Genomic DNA, 22,541 nt, shown 5'->3' on the forward strand with positions numbered 1-22,541 from the left:
CTGACCTGCTGAGTATTTCCAGCATTTCCTGTTTTTATTTCAGATTTCCAGCAACCGCAGTACAGTATTTTGCTTTTGTATCAGTTACTTTCTTGATGTAGTTCCCAGTTTCTGCCACTTGATGCTGCTAGCGAGCAGCAGTGTAGGATCACACTAGTGGCAAAAATCTAATCCTGCAAAATTGCATCTCCTTTGGGCCAGTAATGCTAGTCTGGATCTCTGGGTTTCCCCTCCCAAATAGCAGTCCATGTATAACATTGAAGTCCATGAGGCGATCAGATTTCTGTCCCTATCATGAGCTCAATATCTTAAGGTGTGAAGATGCCGGTGTTGGACTGGGGTGGACAAATGTAAGAAGTCACACAACACCAGGTTATAGTCCAACAGTTTTATTTGAAATCACAAGCTTTCGGAGCGCTGCTCCTTCGTCAGGTGAAGCGGAGAGATGCATAAAGACACAGCTTATATAGTCAGAGAATAATGCCAGATGATTACAGGTAATCTTTCTAACTGCCATTTATCACACCTCGGCAGAGAGATAATCACAGCAATCAAAGGTGTGAATGGTGTCCAAACAGGTCAGTCAGGAAAACATTACACCAAAGAACAATGAGGTGGGGTCACAAGGGGTCAAATGTTGCAGATGCTGGGGTCTGTATGAAAAACAAAAAACAGACAAAAAAACATTTTTTTTACTGGAAATCACAGCAGGTCCGGCCGCATCTGTGTAGAGAGAACAAGCCAACAACGACTCGAGTCTGGATGACCCTACGTCAGGTGGGGTTACATGTAGCGTGACATGAACCCAAGATCCCGGTTGAGGCCGTCCTCATGAGTGCGGAACTTGGCTATCAGTTTCTGCTCTACGATTTTGCGTTGTCGTGTGTCTCGAAGGCCACCTTGGAGAATGTTTACCCGAAGATCGGAGGCTGAATGTCCTTGACTGCTGAAGTGTTCCCCGACTGGGAGGGAACACTCCTGCCTGGCGATTGTTGCGCGTGTTTGGACACCATTCACACCTTTGATTGCTGTGATTATCTCTCTGCCGAGGTGTGATAAATGGCAGTTAGAAAGATTACCTGTAATCATCTGGCATTATTCTCTGACTATATAAGCTGTGTCTTTATGCATCTCTCCACTTCACCTGATGAAGGAGCAGCGCTCCAAAAGCTTGTGATTTCAAATAAAACTGTTGGACTATAACCTGGTGCTGTGTGACTTCTTACAATATCTTAAGGATTCTGTATTGTTTCTCTATATATTGACTTGCTTGTACATTATTATCTCCAGCCCTACAACCCTCCGAGATCTCCGCGCTCCTCTAGTTCTGGCCTCTGGCGCACCCCCAATTTTAATCGCTCCACCTTTGGCGGCCGTGCCTTCAGCCGCCTGGGCCCTATGCTCTGGAATTCCCTCCCTAAACCTCTCCGCCTCTCTCTCTCCTCCTTTAAAGACGCTCCTTAAAACCTGCCTCTTTGACCAAGCTCTTGGTCACCTGTCCTAATACAGGAAACTCTCGATTTACCGGCACCTAAATAACCGGAAATCTCTGTTAACCGGCAAAATTCAGGAGTAGGTTCAGGTAAGTTTTACTTCATATTAGTGGCCGTTCCTGGATCTGTGGCTGTGTAACCGGGGTTCCTGCACCTGTTGCTAAGCAACAGGGAAGCCTGGATTTGTTGCTGTGTACGGGGCTCTCGTACCTTTTACTATACCTCTCTGTAATCCAGACTTTTTGATAAACCGGCACCACGCCGGTCCCGTCGGTGCCGGATAGAAAACAGTTTCCTGTATCTCCTTATGTGGCTCAGTGTCAAAACTGTTTTTATTGATAATCGCTCCTGTGAAGCGCCTTGGGATGTTTCGCTACGTTAAAACGTGCTATATAAATGCAAGTTGTTGTTGTTGCTGTATAACTACTAATTATCTTCTGCAATGACAGCACCATTTTTCTCTGGGTACATTATACTGTCATTTGGAAGTTAGGACAGGGGACCCTGGCTGTGCATCAATATTTGCAGGATTCCCCCGACAGAAACTATGTCCAGTTCTGGTCGCCATATTATGAAAAGGATATACAGAGACACCGGAGCGGGTGCAAAAAAGATTTACAAGGATGATACCAGAACTACAAGGGTATACCGATCAGGAAAGGATGAACAGGCTGGGTTTATTTTCTCTTGAAAAGAGAAGGCTGAGGGGGCGACCTAATAGACGTCTTTAAAAGTATAAAAGGTTTTGATAGAGTCGACACAGAGAGAATGTTTCCACTTGTGGGGAAGAGCATAACTAGAGGCCATCAATAGAGGATAGTCACCAAGAAATCAAATAGGGAATTCAGAAGGAATTTCTTTACCCGAAGAGTGGTGAGAATGTGGAACTCGCTACCACAGGGAGTAGTTGAGGCAAATAGTATCGATGTATTTAAGGGGAGGCTTGACAAGCACATGAGGGAGAAGGGAATCGAGGGTGATGCCGATAGGTTTAGATGAGGAAAGACGGGAGGAGGCTCGAGTGGAGCATAAACGCCGGCATGGACTGGTTGGGCCGAATGGCCTGTTTCTGTGTTGTATATCCTAGCTAATTCTACGTAAATATTTGAAATTCACCAGTGTAGAATATGTAAAATCCTAGCTAATTCTACGTAAATATTTGAAATTCACCAGTGTAGAATATGTAAAATTTAGAACCCTCATTCAGAGATGCAATAACACAACAAAGCAGCTTAAGAAAGTGTGAGGGTGAGATTGCCCTGGAGCATTTGGATGTAGTTTGTACCTTGTGATTCCAGAGAGTATTTATTCCCATGGAGTGGGGGGGAGGGGGCGGAGATGGTACATGAAGACCAGGCTCTTCTCCAGAGGGAGCAGGGAGAAACCAGGGAGAAAGTCAATCCAAATAGGGTTCCCGTCATATAAAGCTGGCGAGAGGCCAGCTACTGAGGCCTAAAAGTAGGTTTCACTTGGAGGCAAAATGTATGCGACGTGCAGAGATTTCAGGAGGAAGAGAAAATAAATTACACAAAAAAAATATATAAACCATTCCAAGCTACTTACACAAACCCTCTGTCTGTTGTTCATGTGATTCACCGTGTCATACTTTCTGTATTTGTCGTTTACCTCCATGCTTGGCTCAACCGAGTCATCAATCTCCAGATCTGGACTCTCACATCCATTTAAACCCTTTTTTCTCAGCGTCTAGGCAGAAATCACAGTTTAAAAGAACATTCAGCACCACATCCTGAACAGTTGCCCCAGAGTAAACCCTTTGGCCACTTTGGTACGATTTTGAAAAGTGTAGACGAGCAGAGAGACCTTGGTGCCTGTATACACAAATCCTTACAAGGTGGCAGGGCAAGTTGATAAGGTGGTTTTAAAAAAAAAAGCATGTGGGTTATTTGGAGGCACAGAATATAAAAGCAAAGAGATCATGTTCGAGCTTTCTAAATCTCTGGTTAGGCCTCAGCTGGAGAGTTGTGGACAATTCTGGGCCCCACACTTCAGGAAAGATGTAAAGGCCTTAGAAAGGGTGCAGAGGAGGTTTACCAGGATGTGACCAGGGGTGAGGGACTTCAGTTATGAGGAGAGGTTGGAAAAGTTCAGACTGTTTTCCTTGGAACAGAGAAGGTTAAGAGGTGACCTAATAGAGGTTTTCAAGACGATGAGAAGTTTTGAAAGAGTAGACGGAGAAAAACTATTCCCTCGGGCGAGTGGGTCAATAACCAGAGGTCATAGATTCAAAATCATTGACAAAAGATCAAGAGGGGAGATGAGGAGAAATGTTTTCACTCAGCCAGTTGTGGGGATCGGGAACGCTCCACCGGAAAAGGTGGCGTAAGCTGATTCCATGAATAATTTTCAAAAGGGAGTTGGACGGGTACTGGAGGATGAGGAACTGACAGGGTTACAGACAAAAGGTGTGCGGGGGGCGGGGTGGGACTAAAGCACGACGGCTCTTTCAAAAACCCAGCATGGGCTCGATGGGCTGAACGTCCTTCCTTCTGTGCTGTCAGTTTCTACGATTGTATCCTGCCAGAGCCTCAGACAAAATTAATTCTCAGGTAAGATAAAGGCCAAATCACAGACATGTGGTGGGCCAGCTGATTCTATGCAGAACGCTCGGTTGGTATGGAAACGGGCCTACTGAATCCAAGAATGGCCACTTGTCCTTTAGAAATTTCACTGCCAGCAAGTCAAAACATGCTCCCTCAAAACCCTGTTTACGTGCAGAGGCAATCTCCTCATGTTTTTTGAATTTCTAAGTGGCACGGCCGTGAGGGTGGAGAATGCTCCCTGTTGTTGTCCCCCTCATGCCCCTCACAACAATGACATCCAGAGCAACAATCGACAACTTAGCTGTAATTGTTTTGCCATTGATTGCACCAATGACAGGAAAAGAAAAGCACACAGAGATTAGAATGTGCTGCACAAAATGATTCTCTTCCATAATTTATGCATCGTGATATGAAAAGGTTGGTGTTTTGATTTTGTACAAAACACATTTTTTTTCCCCCATTCATTCACAGGGTGTGGGCGTCGCTGGCAAGGCTGGCATTTATTGCCCTTCCCGAGTTGCCCCTCGAGAAGGTGGTGGTGAGCCACCTTCTTGAACCGCTGCAGTCCGTGTGGTGAAGGTGCTCCCACAGCGCTGTTAGGGAGGGAGTTCCAGGATTTTGACCCAGCGACGATGAAGGAACGGCCGATATATTTCCAGGTCAGGGTGGTGATGCCACCATCTGTACGCTTTGAGATTTAGCCATGACATCACTCGTGGAAGAGACCACTGAAAGTCTACATGGGAGTTGGGCGGTGTTCAAGGGCACAAGATGTCTTCCATATGTTGTTTGTGAGTCTATAAACAGGCTCTTTAAAAACCCAACTGCTTCACTGGCGTCCTTTAGGGAAGGAAACCCACTGTCTTTACTCGGTCTGGGCCTATATGTGACTCAAGTCCCACACCCAGTATGGTTGACTCTTAACTGCCCTCTGAAGGGGCCTAGCCAGCCACTCAGTTGTATCAAACCCGCTACCAGCGGTTCAAGGCGGCGGCGGCGGCCCGCCACCACCTTCTCAGGGCAACCCAGAGGATGGACAATAAATGCCGGCCTTGCCAGCGACGCCCACAGCCCCAGAACGAAGGTTAGCACTGTTGCCTCACAGCGCCAGGGACCCGGGTTCGAATCCGGCCTCGGGTGACTGTCTGTGTGGAGTTTGCACATTCTCCCCGTGTTTGCGTGGGTTTCCTCCGGGTGCTCCGGTTTCCTCCCACAGTCCAAAGATGTGTGGGTTAGGTTGATTGGCTATGATAAATTGACCCTTAGTGTTAGGGGGATTAAATACGTGGGGTTACGGGGATAGGGTGGGATATGTGTTGGTGTAGGGGTTACGGGGATCGGGTGGGATATGTGTCGGTGCAGGCTCGATGGGCCGAAATGGCCTCTATCTACACTGTGGGGTTTCTGTGATTCTGTGATTAAACAGAAACACAGAAGAAATTTTCTACTGCTGCCTCCCTCCCATTTAAAATCATACAATTACATAGAATTTTACAGCCCAGAGACAGGCCATTCATCCCAATTGGTCCATGCCGGTGTTAATGCTCCACACCAGCCTCCTCCCACCCCATCAGCATAACCTTCTATCCCTTTCTCCCTCACGTGCTTATCCAGCTTCTCCTTCGATGCATTTATGCTGTTCGCCTCAGTCACTCTATGTGGTCACGAATTGTTGAACATTTAAAAAGATCCTTTCCTTCCAAGAATCCAAAATGCTTGCGTAAAGCTAAAATCATTTGGGGAATAGAGTTTGGGCGGGGTGGGTGGTGGTAGTGTTCACTTTGAAACAAAGACTCCAGACTTTGTCCTGATGTGGTGTGTGGGGGGAGGGGGGAGGAAGGAAGACTCGGAGTGTGTCAGCCGTGACTCAGTGGGTAGCACTCTCTCTCTCGCTGCTCAGTCAGAGTGTTGTCACTTCACAGTCCCACTCCAGGGACTTGACCACAAAAATCTCAGCTGACACTCCCAGTGCAGTGCTGAGGGAGTGCCGCACTGCTGGAGGTGCCAATTTCAAAGCACAGGGGAGTTCCCCCAGTGTCTTGGTTGTAATTTATCCCTCAACTAAATTATCCGGTCTTTATCACATTGCTGTTTGTGGGGGCTTGCTGTGCGCAAATTGGCTGCTGCATTTCCTACATTACAACAGTGACTACACTTCAAAAAATAACTTCATTGGCTGCAAAACGCTTTGGGACATCCGGTGGTTGTGAAAGGCGCTGTATAAATACAAGTCTTTCTTTCTTTCTTCTTTCAGGCCTTGCCCTGGGAGGGGAGAGGAGGGAATGGAAGACTCCAGGCTTTGTCCAAATTAGGCCCGAGCAGCCCCCAGTATTCAGTGCCCACAACGCCCAATCCATCGGCTATGTGGCCTATGGTGAAGGCTCGTTGGAGGAAGGCCCTACTGCGGCTGACTGGAGTTGGACGGAGGGGGTCGATGGGTTGACCCATTTCCCCCCCCCTTGGCCGACGGTCTCCTTACCTCTAGGATGTCAGAGTTGGTGCGGCTCTCGTGGGGCTCGCTGTACTCGGTGTACTTGAGCAGCACCCGGTCCATGTCGGTGCTGGCGTACTGGAAGAGCCGGTTGGTGCTGTTGAAGATGATGAGGGCGATCTCGCAGTCGCACAGCACGCTCAGCTCGTACGCCTTCTTCATCAGGCCGAACTTCCGCTTTGTGAAGGTCACCTGCGAGGGGGGGGGGGGGAAGGTCAAAGGTCAGCACAAACCCGGTTGGGGGATGGGGGGGGGGGGGGTGGGTGGAGGAGAAATTAAAAAAGAGAAGCCAGACGTGAATCAGTGATGTTATCGTCAAGACAACGAAACTCACCCCCAATGGTGCAATTCACCCAAAATCACTCAATCGCTCTTCTTTAAGTGAAACGCAGATTCTCATGGCACCCCCTCTCCCCCCCAATGTAGGTAAATGCACAGCCTCCTGCGGTACTGAACCATGCAAAGTGGGAACAGCAGCATCAACTTGCATTTATGTAGCGCCTTTGGTGTGGTACAACGTCCCAGGGCGCTTCACAGGAGCGTCAAGCACTGATCACTGTCCAGTGAGTTCTGCTGGAAAATGCCCTGGTGGGAACGTCAAGGACAGGATCGCAACCTCGCTGCGATTCTCCACGCTGTGGAATAGGAAACCTTGAGCTTCTGCAGGGCTTTACCGCCTCTCAGAAATAGCTCACAAATGGGTACGTTATGTGCAACAGACTTGCATTTCTATAGCGCCTTTCACGACCACTGGACGTGCCAAAGTGCTTTACAGCCAATGAAGGACTTATTCGAAGTGTAGTCACTGTTGTAATGTAGGAAACGCGGCAGACAATTTGCACACAGCAAGCTCCCACAAACAGCAATGTGATAATGACCGGATAATCTGTTTGAGTGATCTTGATTGAGGGATAAATATTGGCCAGGACACTGGGGAGAACTCCCCTGCTCTTCTTCGAAACAGCACCACGGGATCTTTTACATCCTCCCGAGAGAGCAGACGGGGCCTCGGTTTAACGTCTCATCTGAAAGACGGCACCTCCGACAGCGCAGCACTCCCTCAGCACTGCACTGGCAACGTCATCCTGGACTATGTGCTCAAATCACTGGAACGGAACCCACAACCTCCCGACTCAGAGGTGAGAGTGCTACCCACTGAGCCACGGGTGCGAGATGCTGCCAGCTTAGGCGAGCAGACACTTAGCAGTGAAAGCACAGCTCGCTATTCAGCCTGAATAGCTTGCTGACACTCACTGCCTGGTCTGCTGAATGAAGAATGGTCACTTGGACAAGGGATGAAAGCCTGCCAGTGACCGTGGAACGGTGCCCCAACGTGAGTCACCTCCTTCAGGAGGGGGAGGGAAGAAACGCGGAGAACAACAGGGACTCTCTCAACTTGAAACGCTTTTAGCTTCTGTTGCACTGTCCCTATGGGGGAGGGGTAAAGATATTAGGACATCTAGGGCTTAAAATACTTGAAGGGGAAACATTTGTGGGGCTACGGGGAGCGGGACTAATTGGAGAGCTCTTTCAAAGATCTGGCACAGGCACAATGGGCCGAATGGCCTCCTTCTGTGCTGTAAGATTCTATTGTAGATTCTAAGACTATCATTATAGATGAATGGGTGCAAACCGTACCACAATGAAGGAGACCGAGTCTCCTTTCTGCCCCTCTCTCACAATCTCACACTAGGACGAGGTGACAAAGAGATATTAACACAATGGCTGGCATCAGACCACAACAAGGCCCCTTGCAGTGTGACTGCGGCTTCGCACGTACAGCAGGAGCCTGACAACAGAGACTGCACAGGTCCAACTGTGTACACTGTTCCCGTGCAGAGTTTGCATCAATTCGTGTATTTTAGACAGCACCCAGGCAACCATTTCCCAGTATGAGTCAGTATGAGTCTCAGACAGGAGAGCAGAGCAACAAAAACCCTTGTATTTAAATCAATCACGACTGCATGAATTAATTCGTCGAGCAAACTCTGTAATCTACCCCAGCCCGACAACCAAAGTTCCCTGTAATTTGTTTTCGGGCCGCACGGTACTTTTCACGGGCTGCACGGTCCATTCAAAATTCCTCGCATGCACGTTTTTTTCCCCATTTAAAAGCTGGCTCACCGGCTGCGCGGGAGCCCTGGAGCGCTGTGCAGCCGCACAGCTTAAAGGGAACGTTGCCTACAACCCCCCCCCCCCCCCACTCCGCCCCCGAGATCTCTGCGCTCCTCCAATTCTGGCCTCTTGCGCATCACCGATTTTTATCACTCCACCATTGGCGGCTGTGCCTTCAGCCGTCTAGACCCTAAGCTCTGGAATTCCTTCCCTAAACCTCTCCGCCTCTCTCTCCTCCTTTAAGACGCTCCTTAAAACCGACCTCTTTGACCAAGCTATTGGTCACCTGCCCTAATATCTCCTTATGTGGCTCGGTGTCAAATTTTGTCTGATTATGACGTGTTTGGATAGGCTAGACGGGGAAAGGCTGTTCCCACTAGTTGACGGTACAAGGACTAGGGGACACAGATTTAAGGTTTTGGGCAAGAGATACAGGGGGGATGTGAGGGAAAACTTTTTTACACAGCAAGTGATGAGGACCTGGAACTCGCTGCTGACGGAAGTGGTGGAAGCGGAGACACTCAATGTTTTCAAGGGGAGACTGGATAGGCACTCGAGGGAAATAAACTTGCAGGGCTACGGGGATAGAGCGGGGGAATGGGACTTACTGGATTGCTCTACAGAGAGCCGACACGGACTTGATGGGCCGAATGGCCTCCTTCCGTGCCGTCATGGCTCTTGTGAAGCGCCTCGGGACGTTTTACGACGTTAAAGGCGCTATATAAATGCAAGTTGTTGTTGGAGGGTTGCCAAACCCTCCAGGATTGCCCTGGAGTCTCCAGGAATTAAAAGGTTAATCTCCGGGACTCTGACGAGAGCAAATCCGGGAGAAATATCACAGGGGCATTAAAAAAAAAATCCGTGTTTTTATCATTTTTCTTTGAACAGTTTTTATTTGTTAGTTATAAAAATAATGGAGATGGGGGGGGGGGGGGGGGGGGGAGGGAAAGTCTGCGTGACAGGGTGGGGCGGTTGGAGGTCATGCGATGAACCCTCCAGGAATACACCCAGCCAGAATCGAGCAAGGTCGAGAAGCGATTGCTGCTGGTACCAGCAATGCAGAGTCCGGCAATAATATCCCAGAGAACGGGACTTCAAATCCTGCCACGGCACTTTGAGAGTTTGAATTCAGTTTCATAAAAGGAAAAGCTGGAAATAAAGTGACCATGAAGCTGTTGGCTTGTCTTAAAAACCCAACTGGCTCCACCATTCACTAAGATCATGGCTGATCTTCCACCTCAACTCCACTTTCCTGCGCTATCCCCATATCCCTTCACTCCCTTAATATCTATCAATCTCAGCCTTGAATATACTCAACGATTGAACCTCCACAGCCCTCTGGGGTAGAGAATTCCAAAGATTCACCACCCTCTGAGTGAAGACATTTCTCCTCATCTCAATCCTAAATGGCCGACCCCTTATTCTGAGACTGTGACCCCTGGTTCTAGACTCTCCAGCCAGGGGAAACATCCTCCCTGCACCTACCCTGTCAAGCCCTGTAAGAATTTTGTATGTTTCAATGAGATCACCTCTCATTCTTCTAAACTCCAGAGAATATAGGCCTAGTCTACTCAATCTCTCCTCATAGGAAAATCCCCCCATCCCAGGAACCAGTCTGGTGAACCTTCGTTGCACTCCCTCTATGGTAAGTATATCCTTCCTTAGGTAAGGAGACTAAAACTGTACACAGTACTCCAGGTGTGGTCTCACCAGGGCCCTATGTAATTGCAGTAAGACGTCTTTTAACTTATACTCAAATCCTCTTGTAATAAAGGCCAACATACCATTCGCTTTCCTAATTGCTTGCTGTACCTGCATGTTAACTTTCAGTGATTCGTGTACAAGGACACCCAGGTCCCTCTGAATACCAACATTTCCCAATCTCTCACCATTTAAAGAATACCCTGCTTTTCTATTTTTCCTACCAAAGTGGATAATTTCACATTTCTCCACATTATATTCCATTTGCCATGTTCTTGCCCACTCACTTAGCTTGTCTATATCCCCTTGAAGCCTCCTTGCATCCTCCTCACAACTTACATTCCCACTCCCCCGCCCTTTCCCCGTAACATAGAAACATAGAAGATAGGAGCAGGAGTAGGCCATTTGGCCCTTCGAGCCTGCTCCGCCATTCAATGAGATCATGGCTGATCATCCAAATTCAGTACCCTGTCCCTGCTTTCTCCCCATATCCCTTGATCCCTTTAGCCTCAAGAAATATATCCAACTCTTTCTTGAATATATTTAATGAACTGGCCTCCACCGCCCTCTGTGGCAGAGAATTCCACAGGTTCACCACTCTCTGGGTGAAGAAATTCCTCCTCATTTCAGTCTTAAATGGCTTACCCCTTATCCTCAGACTATGACCCCTGGTTCTGGACTCCCCAGCCATCAGAAACATCCTTCCTGCATCTAGTCTGTCCAGACCTGACAGAATTTTATAGGTTTCGATGAGATCAACTCTCAATCTTCTAAACTCCAGTGAGTATAAGCCCAATCGACACAATCTCTCCTCATTCGCCCTGCAAATTCTTTTTGTTCAGGTACTTATCCAATTCCCCTTTTGAAAGACACGATTGAGTCTGCCTCCACCACCCTTTCAGGCCGTGCGTTCCAGATCCTGACCACTCGCTGCGTAAAAAGGGTTTTCCTCATGTCGCCTTTGGTTCTTCTGCCAATCGCCTTAAATCCGTGTCCTTTGGTTCCTGACCCTTCCGCCAATGGGAACAGTTTCTCTCCATCTACTCTGTCCAGACCCTCGCAGGATTTTGAACTAATGTCCTTTTGGGAAGGAAACCTGTCATCCTTACCCGGCCTGGGCCTACATGAGACTCCAGCCCCCACACTGGGAATCTTAACTACCCTCAGAAGTGGCCTAGCGAGTCCCTCAGTCATAGCAAACCTGTATCAGCGGTTCAAGAAGGCGGCCCACCACCAATGGTCCCTTTAAGCTGCGTGGCGCTCTGCAGCTCCCGCGCCGCCGGCTCACCGGCTTTTAAATTAGGAAAAACCGCACATGCGCCATATTTTTAAAAGGGGCCGCGCAGCCCCTTAAAGGGGCCATGCACCCCAAAATAAAATTCCAGGGAACATTGCCTAGCACCATCTTCTCAGGGCAAATAAGGGATGGACAATGAATGCCGGTCTTTGCCAGCAATGCTCAAAGCCCAAAAACTAATAAAAATAAATAAAATTGCTTTATACAGCCAGCGAGGGAGAAACTCTCCGAGCGACATGGTGAATTTTTGAACGAGAAAATAGGTTTAATATTAATTAAAATGGGACCAAAACCGATACTTCGATAAGAATACCACAAGCCAAAGATAGCCAACAGAAACTAGAGACTTCACACATGGCGAGTGATTACCCATGCCCGGGAATTCACCTATGAGGAGCCCCGACTGCTGTACAACTCGGCAGAATGGGCACTGACTCGTCAAGTCTTGTGACCTGCTGACTCACAAACAGACATTAGGCAAATCTGATGCAAATCAGTTTGTCGGTTCTTTTTAAATGGATTTGAAAACAGTGGGCGGCCCCTGGGGAGTTGAACCTGAGCCAAAAGAGCATTCGGAGAAATAAAAAAGAGCGAGCTTGCGTTTCTGTAGCACCTTAGATACATAGAAGATAGGAGCAGGAGTCGGCCATTCGGCCCCTCGAGCCTGCTCCGCCATTTAATGAGATCATGGCTGATCATCCAAATTCAATATCCTGTCCCCGCTTTCTCCCCATATCCCTTGATCCCTTTAGCCTTAAGAAATATATCCAACTCATTCTTGAATATATTTAATGAATTGGCCTCAACTGCCTCGTGTGGTAGAGAATTCCACAGGTTCACCACTCTCTGGGTGAAGAAATTCCTCCTCATCTCTGTCCTAAATGGCTTACCCCTAAATTCCAGCGTTAGAATGGCCCAGTCTTCAGAGGATAGAGCAAGACAGGCAGAAAAAGAAAGAGAAATCATTTGCATTTATATAGCGCCTTTCATGATGTCCGGGCCTCCCAAAGCGCTTCACAGCCAATGAAGTACTTTTTTGAAGTGTAGTCACTGTTGTAATGTAGGACACACAGCAAGCTCCCACAAGCAGCAATGAGATAAATGATCAGGTAATCTGTTTTAGTGATGTTGGTTGAGGGATAAATATTGGCCCAGGATAAAGCATATTCTTAATGGGCAAAACTACAGTTCTAATAAATAACATTTCTACTGAATTAGTGCTTATGGGATATGTGGATAGACAAGATATTTATTTTGAATACGATTGCCCAGGAGTGAGCTACAGGCTGGAATCTAATCTAGTCTGTCTAGTCCTGTTGGAATTTTAAGTTTCAATGAGATCCCCTCTCATTCTTCTAAACTCCAGCGAATATAAGCCTTTCACGACCTCAGGACATCACGAAAGCGCTTTACACTCAATGAAGTACTTTTATTGAAGTGTACTCACTGTTGTGATGTAGGAAACACAGTGGACAGTTTGCGCCCAGCAAGCTCCCACAGGCAGCAATGTGACAGGCAGCTGAGTGTTGGCCGAGGCTATTCGATCGTGGGTGGCATCCCATGACATCCGCATTTTCCAGCCAGAGCAACTGGATGGAGGTCGGGGGGGTGGGGGGAGCAGGATCTCTGGCGGTTTCTTTCTCACTCCCCGGAGTCATCGTGGCCCAGTTACTGCAGCTGTACCACTGTTGATCCAGTGGGGGTAGGAAGAGAAACCCCGGCAACATTCTGGGCCGTTTACCTCTAGACTCGACTATTCCAACGCACTCCTGGCTGGTCGACCACGTTCTACCCTCCGTAAACTCTGAGGTCATCCACAACTCTGCTGCCCCCGTGTCCTAACTCGCACCAAGTCCCGTTCACCCATCACCCCTCTGTGCTCGCTGACCTACATTGGCTCCCAGTTAAGCAACGCCTCGATTTTAAAATTCTCATAATTGCTTTCAAATCCCCTCCATGGCCTCCTCGCCCCCCCTTTCCAACACTGTAACCTCCTCCAGCTCTACAACCCTCCGAGATCTCTGCGCTCCTCCAATTCTGGCCTCTTGCGCATCCCCCGATTTTAATCACTCCACCATTGGTGGCCGTGCCTTCAGCTGCCTGGGCCCCAAGCTCTGGAATTCCCTTCCTAAACCTCTCCGCCTCTCTTTCCTCCTTTAAGACACTCCTTAAAACCAACCTCTTTGACCAAGCTTTTGGTCGATAGTCCTAATACCCCCTTATGTGGCTCAGACAACGCTCCTGTGAAGCACCTTGGGACGTTTTACTACATCAAAGGCGCTATATAAATGCAAGTAGTTGTTGTTGTGTGGCTCAGAACAGAACAGAACAGAAACCCCACAGTGCAGATAGAGGCCATTTCGGCCCATCGAGCCTGCACCGACACATATCCCACCCGATCCCCGTAACCCCTACGTCAACACATATCCCACCCTATCCCCGTAACCCCACGTATTTAATCCCCCTAACACTAAGGGTCAGTGGTGTGCTTATCAGCTGGTAAATTGGTAACTTTTATTCTTAAATAAACACGAGCCATAAATATAAGATAGTCACTAATAAATCCAATGGGGAATTCAGGAGAAAATTCTTTACCCAGAGAGTGGTGAGAATGTGGAACTCGCTGCCACAGGGAGTGGTTGAGGTGAATAGCACAGATTCATTTAATGGGAAGCTGGATAAACACATGAGGGAGAAGGGAATAGAGGGATAAGCTGATGGGGTGAGATGAGGAGGGGTGGGAGGAGGCTTGTGTGGAGCAGAAATACCGGCACGGGGCAGTTGGGCCGAATGGCCTGTTTCTGTGCTGTGAAACTCGATGTAAGTTATTGCGAGAGTTTCTCCTGTCACTTCAGTGTTCCTTAATCACCAAAAAGGTGGAATTTCAACTGGGATCATGGAGCGATCTATTCCGGGAGGCTCCTGGGGATTTAACCTGACCAAAAAACTACCTAATATGGTGACAGTGTCCCCTTCATCACCAATTCAGGGCATGACCCCTCTCTTCACAGAAATAGAAAGCTCTCTTTCCTGCATTGCTTAAAGCCTCTCGGCTGCAGCGAAGATTCCCGTTTTAGTTTTAGATTTATGCCGGCAACCTGGGAATTCCGCCTCCGACCCTCACACGAACAGATGGCCTACTTTCCCTTGGGGAATCTTGGTGCCAATCCGGGAAAACGCCCCCACTGGGCTTCTATGCACAATTCCTGCGGTCAACTGGCTTCCTTAAATCTGTCGCCTCCTTTTCTGTCCTAGGGCTCTTCCCCCCCCCCCACCCCTGACACCTGTTGTTACCCCACCGCACAACAACAACTTGTATTTATATAGCACCTTTAACGTTGTAACACGTTCTAAGGCGCTTCACAGGAGCGTTTTCAGACAAAATTTGACACCGAGTCACATAAGGAGATATTAGGACTATCGACCAAAAGCTTGGTCAAAGAGGTAGGCTTTAAGGAGCGTCTTAAAAATGAGGAAAGAAAGGTGGAGAGGTTTAGGGAGGGAATTCCAGAGCCTAGGGCCTCACCAGCTGAAAGCACGGCCGCCAATGGTGGAGTGGTTAAAATCGGGGATGCGCAAGAGGCCAGAATTGGAGGAGCGCAGAGATCTCGGGGGGGGGGGGTGGGGGGGTTGTGGGGCTGGAGGAGGTCACAGAGATAGGGAGGGGGGGCGGGGGCGAGGGCCATGAAGGCGATTTGAAAACAAGGATAAGAATTTTAAAAATCGGGGCAATAGGATGCCCGACCGATTTGCCCAAGGGCAAACAAATTCCCGAGATTGGTTCGGTCGTCAAGGCCGAGAAAGCCAAAACCTGGGTTAGCCCAGTCTGCTCTCTTGCACCTCCAGGTGGCCACTGGTAGAATAACATTGGCAGAATGCCAACAATGGTGAAGGATAGAATGGGAGTTGGATGCTACTTTTAAAAATGGAGGCAGGTGGGGGACGATTTGAAAACTGTTGGCCACCTGCTGGGTGGGTTAGTTGGTAAATCCAGTGCCCAGTGTGGTACAGGCCTGACATGAACCAGTCATTCATGAAAGAAAGACTTATGAAATAATACTGAGCGGCCTGCAGGTGGCGCTGTCCAGGGAGAGTATAAATACTCGGGCACGGGCCCAGCTTGCGCAGGACATTCTTAACAGGAACTAGTGAAGGACACAACTAGCCCTCCATGTTGTAAAACAGTTGATTAAAGCTCTGTTTAACGCTTAGACCAAGTGCCGAGTAGTTTTCTTACGTCAAGACCATTCCACGTTCGTTGCCCGGTATGCAAAGTGAGTTCGGTGTCAGCTCCAGTATCATGAGAGGTGCCACCATTGGCCTGAGAGGCCCTGGAATGGGAAGGGGAAGGGGAAGGGAATCGGCCAAGATCCCTCCTACACCTGATCACGGTCTAACTGGAGTGTGTAAGAGAGTGTGGACATGGCTGTGATTCCCACCACTGCTGAATAGCTCGTCAACACGCACTGTCTGGCATTACACATGAAATACTGGAGCCAACACCTTGGCGAGAGAAAGGGTAGGATAATTGGGCATGGAAGTCAGTTGTGGCCGGGGTCAGTTGTGGCCGGGGTCAGTTGTGGCCGGGGTCAGTTGTGGGTGGGGCCAGTGGCAGAGGGCTCGAGGTTACACCACACGCCCGCCCCCCCACCCCCCCCCCCCGCCCCACGGGGAATCCCATACCTGCCGATTCCGCTGGTCAACGATTCGGGAGATCTGTATCTTCTTTCTCCCCATTTTTGACTCTCCGCTCGTCTAACAATCTCGTCTCTTTGACGTTTCAAATCCAAGTACAGAACTGTTTTTTTGTCATCACCTGGGGGGGGAGGGGGAATTAATACACATTAATAAATAATTACATCTATACAATATATTAAAATAATCTTACAGCTGAACCTAGTTCTGTCTACAAAACCTTACCAGACTTGTCACATTTATAAATTCCAATTCACAATGGAAACTTTCCATGTAAACATGTCACGGTGTAATTACACCCTCCCACCAGTGGTGGTGCTGAGTCATCGCAATTTTGCATCTCCCAACTTCTTGTCCTGCAGAGAAACTCCCTAGGCTACATATAGTGACACCACTAGTCCCGGACTTACAGCAGGAGTCCATTTTACAGCAAAACAGAATCTATTTGTGCCACAAACAGAAAACCGCTGTAAGTGACTGGGATTGATTCTGCGCACATAATTTGTATTATGTAACTATCCTCCACTCACTGCATTTTGCTGGCGGAATCACCCTGCTTTTATCGGGAGACGTAATGTCCCTGCTTCTGTTTGCTGTAGTTCGTGGACTCTTTTTAAATAGACTCTGTAGACTGTTTGATGTAGTGCGCTGTTTAAATAGACTCTCTGTTTGCTGACCGTTGTTTGCTGTAAAATAGACCGTGTGCCCTGCCGCAAGTCCCGTCCCGTCTTCAACTCAATGGCTGACACCATGGTGTACTCTGGTCCAGTCAGTTCTACTTCTCCCAAGTCGCTGTAAGGTTTGCTATTTAAGTATAAATAAGAATATAAAATTCAAAATATTGTATGGAGGGAAGGACAGAACATATGACTTGCAAATGGGGAATAAATGACATTTGTGCGCCTTGGCCAAATTTTCTCCGACCTCTAACCCTGCTTCACTTGAAGATGACCGACACCCCACTCATATCGCCACAGTGTAATAACCCATATTAAATAAATGTTACTCCTTTACTTGAATGTGACTCTTATTAACAGGAGCCACGTTAATAACTCAGAATAATCACAAGCAATTTGGAGAACGGGGGGGAGGGGGCGGGATTCAAATTGGTAGTAATATCACTGATTGGTTGAATTTGCTGCCAATCATTTTTTTTTCTGTTGCTGACTTGATTGGTCGTTTGATGGTCCCGGCTGATGATACATAGAGAGTATATAATCAAACTAGTAATCTTCAGTGTTCTTCAAAACCAGCGCAGTCATTCCAGAGTTTAAAAAAAATAACTTATGGTTGCTGTGCCACGTAGCTCTAAATTTAGTTACAGGGCTCAGCCGCCGCCGTACGAGATTTACACCAAGTGATGCGGCCCCGCCCTTTTTCCCCCCTCGCCCACACAGAGTTTTTCCCTCTGCCTCTCCTGAAGGTGTTGACCTCCGTCCAACTGATCATTGGGCGAGCCCCGATAGCCAGCGTCGACAGGGTGCTAGACCGCGCTTGCCAGCAGAGGCCACTGGACAGTGATCGGGAGCTGAACCTCTGGCCGATTTCCCCATCCCAGCCCCGGGGGCACAGAACCCGAGTGCTTAAGGGGAGACTTGATACAAAAGAAACAGAAAGACTTGCATTTCTATAGCGCCTTTCACGACCACCGGATGTCCCAAAGCGCTTTACAGCCAATGAAGTACTTTTTGAAGTGTAGTCACTGTTGTAATGTAGGAAATGTGGCAACCAATTTGCGCACAGCAAGCTCCCACAAACAGCAATGTGATAATGACCAGATCATCTGCTTTAGTGATGTTGATTGAGGGATAAATATTGGCCCCAGGGAGAACTCCCCTGCTCGTCTTCGAAATAGTGGCCGTGGGATCTTTTACATTCACCCGAGAGAGCAGACGGGGCCTCGGTCTAACGGCTCATCCTAAAGACGGCACCTCCGACAGTGCAGCACTCCCTCAGCACTGCACTGGACTGTCAGCCTAGATGTTTGTGCTCAAGTCTGAGAGAGAGAAGGTGATACGGGGTGGGAGTGGGGAGGGCGAGAAGAAGTCACTGGAGTGGGAGGAGGCTCGTGTGTAGCATAAACACTGGCATAGACCAATTGGGCTAAAAGGCTGGTCTCTGTGCTGTACATTCTATGTGGTGCGCTAGCGCTCAACTGAGCAAAAGCCAGGCAAATTGAGTGAGGTACTCAGAATCAGAGAATAGTACAGCACAGAAGGAGGCCATTCGGCCCATCGAGTCTGCGCCGGCTCTTTCGAAGGGTAATCCAGTTAGCCCCACTCCCCCGCTCTTTCCCCATATCCCTGCAATTTTTTCTCCTTCAAGTATTTATCCAATTCCCCTTTGAAGGCTCCTATTGACTCTGTATCCACCACCCTATCAGGCAGCACATTCCAAATCTTCACCACTCGTTGTGTAAAAAAGTGTCGCATCTGGTTCTTTTGCCAATCACCTTAAATCTGGGCCCTCTCGTTATCGACCCTTCAGCCATTGGAAACAGTTTCTCTTTATTCACTCGGTCTAAAGCCTTCATGATTTTGAACACCTCTATCAAATCTCTTCTTAACCTTCGCTGCTCTAAGGAGAACAGCCCCAGCTTCTCCAGACTCTCCACATAACTGTAATCCTCATGTGTGTGTGGGTGGGTGGGTGAGTGGCGGGGGGGAGGTGGGGGTATGTGTGTATATGTGTGTCTGTGTATTTGAGTGTGTGTGTATATGTGTGTCTGTGTATTTGAGTGTGTGTGTGAGTGTGTGTCTGTGTATTTGTGTGTGTGTCTGTGTATTTGAGTGTGTGTGTGTGTGTGTGTGTGTGTGTGTGTGTGTGTGTGTGTGTGTGTGTGTGGGGCGGGGGGGGTTATACGAGTCTGTATGTGTGTGTGGGTATGTGTGGGGGTTGTGTGTGTGTGAATATGTGCATATCTGAATGTGTGTGTACGTGTGTGTGTGTGAAAGTCAATCCAGTGACAGTTAATCAATAAATGCTGGTAGGCAATTCAATGACCTAACGGGGCGGACTGGCCATATGGGAAAGCGGGAGACTTCCCGAATGCCCCCGGATTCCATAGCGATGCATTATCAGGGGCTCCCCTTTCTTTCCCCCGTGAGAATCTCGCACCATTTCGGAACGCCCTCGAGGTACTTAGAGGGCAGCTGAGGCATAATACCCCCAGCAAAGATCAGCGCCTTCAGGAGAAAAGGGGGACGACAACTGGGAACGGGGGTGGGGAGTTAGTTAGTGAAGAACTTTTCCTAAGACTTCAAAACAGACCTTGCAGTACCATGTGGGATATCTCACCCTGGACCATTCATCACTCCACCATTGGCGGCCGTGCCTTCAGCTGCCTGGGCCCCGAGCTCTGGAATTCCCTCCCTAAACCTCTCCGCCCCTCTCTCCTCCTTTAAGACTCTCCATAAAACCGACCTCTTTGACCAAGCTTTTGGTCACCTGTCCTAATATCTCCTTACGTGGCTCAGTGTCAAATTTTTATTTGATAATCGCTCCTGTGAAGCATCTTGGGATGTTTTACTACGTTAAAGGCGCTGTATAAATGCAGGTTGTCATTGTTGTTGTTGGTGAACAGACACAGCCACAGAAAGAAAGCTTCATTCATGCAGCTTTCTGCACATCCAGGTTTTCTGCTACAGCTTTCATTTCTCTCTGGTATGGGAAACTGTGGGGAATGAGGTTGTTTGTTTGGCCAACACTGAAATATTTATGTGTGAACTACAGCTCCTCCAGAAACTCTTGAGGTTCAATTGCGTCAGAGAGGGCGAGAGGGGGAGAGGGAGAAGGCAGATGCAGAGAAACCGTCCCCATAGTCCCCTTGACGACACTTGGGAATTGGGTCATGCACAGGATTACTGTAGGTCGCTTAGAGCTGGCCTGAGCCAGCCTGAGAGGTGCACAGCGATTCGTCCCAGCTACTGTCGGAGAATAGCTTGCTTGCAAGCTTCAACTGAACAGCAAAAACTCAGAAAGCCAAAAGCGATTCCCACACACAGAATTCATCGCACTGCTACTCAAGCTCCCGACTGCCTACCTAACACTGTGGGAGTACCTTCATCACACCGACTGCAGTGGTTCAAGCACGAGGCCCCACCATCACCAAGGGCAACTAGCCATGGCCAATGAATGGGATAAATCTTTGAAGGGAATTTTTATTTTTATTTTTACAGGGCTATGGGGAAAAAGCAGGGAAGTGAGATTAATTGGATCGCTCAAACAAAGAGCCAGCACAAGCACGAGGGGCCAAATGGCTGTGCTGTCTCATTCTATGATAATATGATAAATGCTGGTCTTTAATGTAGTAAGACATTCCATGATGCTTCACAGGAACGTTATAAAACAAAATCTGACACCGAGCCACATAAGGAGATATTAGGACAGGTGACCAAAAGCTTGGTCAAAGAGGGAGGTTTTAAAGAGTATCTTGAAGGAGGAGAGAGAGGCGGAGAAGTTTAGGGAGGGAATTCCAGACCTTAGGGCCCAGGCAGCTGAAGGCACGGCCGCCAATGGTGGAGCGATTACAAGAGGGCAGAATTGGAGGAGCGCCGAGATCTCGGGGGGGTGTGGGGTTGTAGGGCTGGAGGAGGTTAGAGAGAAAGGGAGGAGCGAGGCCATGCAGGGATTTGAAAATAAGGAGAATTTTTAATTCAAGGCGTTGCAGGACTGGGAGCCAATGTAGGTCGGCGAGCACAGTGGGTGATGGGTGAATGGGACTCGGTGCGAGTTAGGACATGGGGCAGTGAGCACAGCGGGTGATGGGTGAACGGGACTTGGTGCGAGTTAGGACACGGGGCAGTGAGCACAGGGGGTGATGGGTGATCAGGACTGGGTGTGAGTTAGGACACAGGGCAGTGAGCACAGGGGGTGATGGGTGAACGGGACTTGCTGCGAGTTAGGACACGGGGCAGTGAGCACAGGGGGTGATGGGTGAACGGGACTGGGTGTGAGTTAGGACACGGGGCAGTGAGCACAGGGGGTGATGGGTGAACGGGACTGGGTTTGAGTTAGGACACGGGGCAGTGAGCACAGTGGGTGATGGGTGAACGGGACTTGCTGCGAGTTAGGACACGGGGCAGTGAGCACAGTGGGTGATGGGTGAACGGGACTGGGTGCGAGTTAGGACACGGGGCAGTGAGCACAGGGGGTGATGGGTGAACGGGACTGGGTGTGAGTTAGGACACGGGGCAGTGAGCACAGGGGGTGATGGGTGAATGGGACTGGGTTTGAGTTAGGACACGGGGCAGTGAGCACAGGGGGTGATGGGTGAACGGGACTTGCTGCGAGTTAGGACACGGGGCAGCAGAGTTATGGTTGAGCTCAAGTTTATGTCGGGTGGAAATGGGAGGCCAACTGTAAAAGACCCCACGGCCACTATTTCGAAGAAGAGCAGTGGGGAGAGGGGCGGGGGGTTGTTCTCCCTGGTGTCCTGGGGCCAATATTTATCCCTCAACCAACATCACTCAAACAGATGATCTGGTCATTATCACATTGCTGTTTGTGGGAGCTTGCTGTGCGCTAATTAGCTGCCGCGTTTCCCACATTACAACAGCTACGACACTTCAAATAGTACTTCACTGGCTGTAAAGCACTTTGGGACATCCTGCGGTCATGATAGGCGCTACAGAAATGCAAGTCTTTCTGTCTTTCTATATAAATGCAAGTTGTTATTGTTGTCATGCCTTCTGCAGTGGTCTGCCCACCACCAGCTTCTCAGGGCAACTAGGGACAGGCAACAAACCTGGCCATGCCAGCTTCACCCACATCCAGAGAACAAGTGTGGCACAGGAAACTTTCGATTTACCGGCACCTAAATAACCGGAAATCTCGGTTAACCGGCAAAATTCAGGAGTAGGTTCAGGTAACTTTTATTACTTGCCTTCCTCCATTTGTTGCTGTGCAAGGGTGTGGTTGCAGCTGTTGCTAAGCTACAGAGACGCTTGCAACTTGTGGCCATTGTTCTGAAGCTGTTGCTAAGCAACAGCGGTTTGTTGCTTTATACGGAGCCCTCAGCTCCGTATCTTTTACTATAGCGTTCGGTTATCCGGAATTGTTGATGAACCGGCACCACGTCGGTCCCGTCCGTGATGGATAAAAAAAAAAGTTTCCTGTACTGAACTTCGCAAGTCCGAGCTACACCCCTTGGTTACGTTAGGCCTCAGCTGGGGTATTGACTCCAATTC

The 22,541-nt window shown here is 48.8% G+C and overlaps 1 protein-coding gene across 3 annotated transcripts in view; it reads right to left on the reverse strand.

The window, feature by feature from the left end:
• Window positions 1-22,541, reverse strand: part of mef2b (myocyte enhancer factor 2b) — a 129,586-nt gene that overhangs the window by 46,204 nt on the left and 60,841 nt on the right. For all 3 annotated transcript variants that reach the window (XM_086004427.1, XM_086004426.1, XM_086004428.1), the window contains exons 2-4: window positions 16,342-16,474; window positions 6,534-6,737; window positions 3,057-3,197 (exon numbers count right to left, since the gene is read on the reverse strand). In XM_086004427.1, coding sequence (XP_085860553.1) covers window positions 3,057-3,197; window positions 6,534-6,737; window positions 16,342-16,395 — 399 coding nt within the window. In that variant the 5' untranslated portion in view covers window positions 16,396-16,474. The remainder of the gene's footprint in view (window positions 1-3,056; window positions 3,198-6,533; window positions 6,738-16,341; window positions 16,475-22,541) is intronic.

The sequence above is a fragment of the Somniosus microcephalus genome, chromosome 13 (assembly GCF_052327205.1).
Source record: "Somniosus microcephalus isolate GS21.2 chromosome 13, FLI_Smic_1.0, whole genome shotgun sequence".
Classification (NCBI taxonomy): domain Eukaryota; kingdom Metazoa; phylum Chordata; class Chondrichthyes; order Squaliformes; family Somniosidae; genus Somniosus; species Somniosus microcephalus.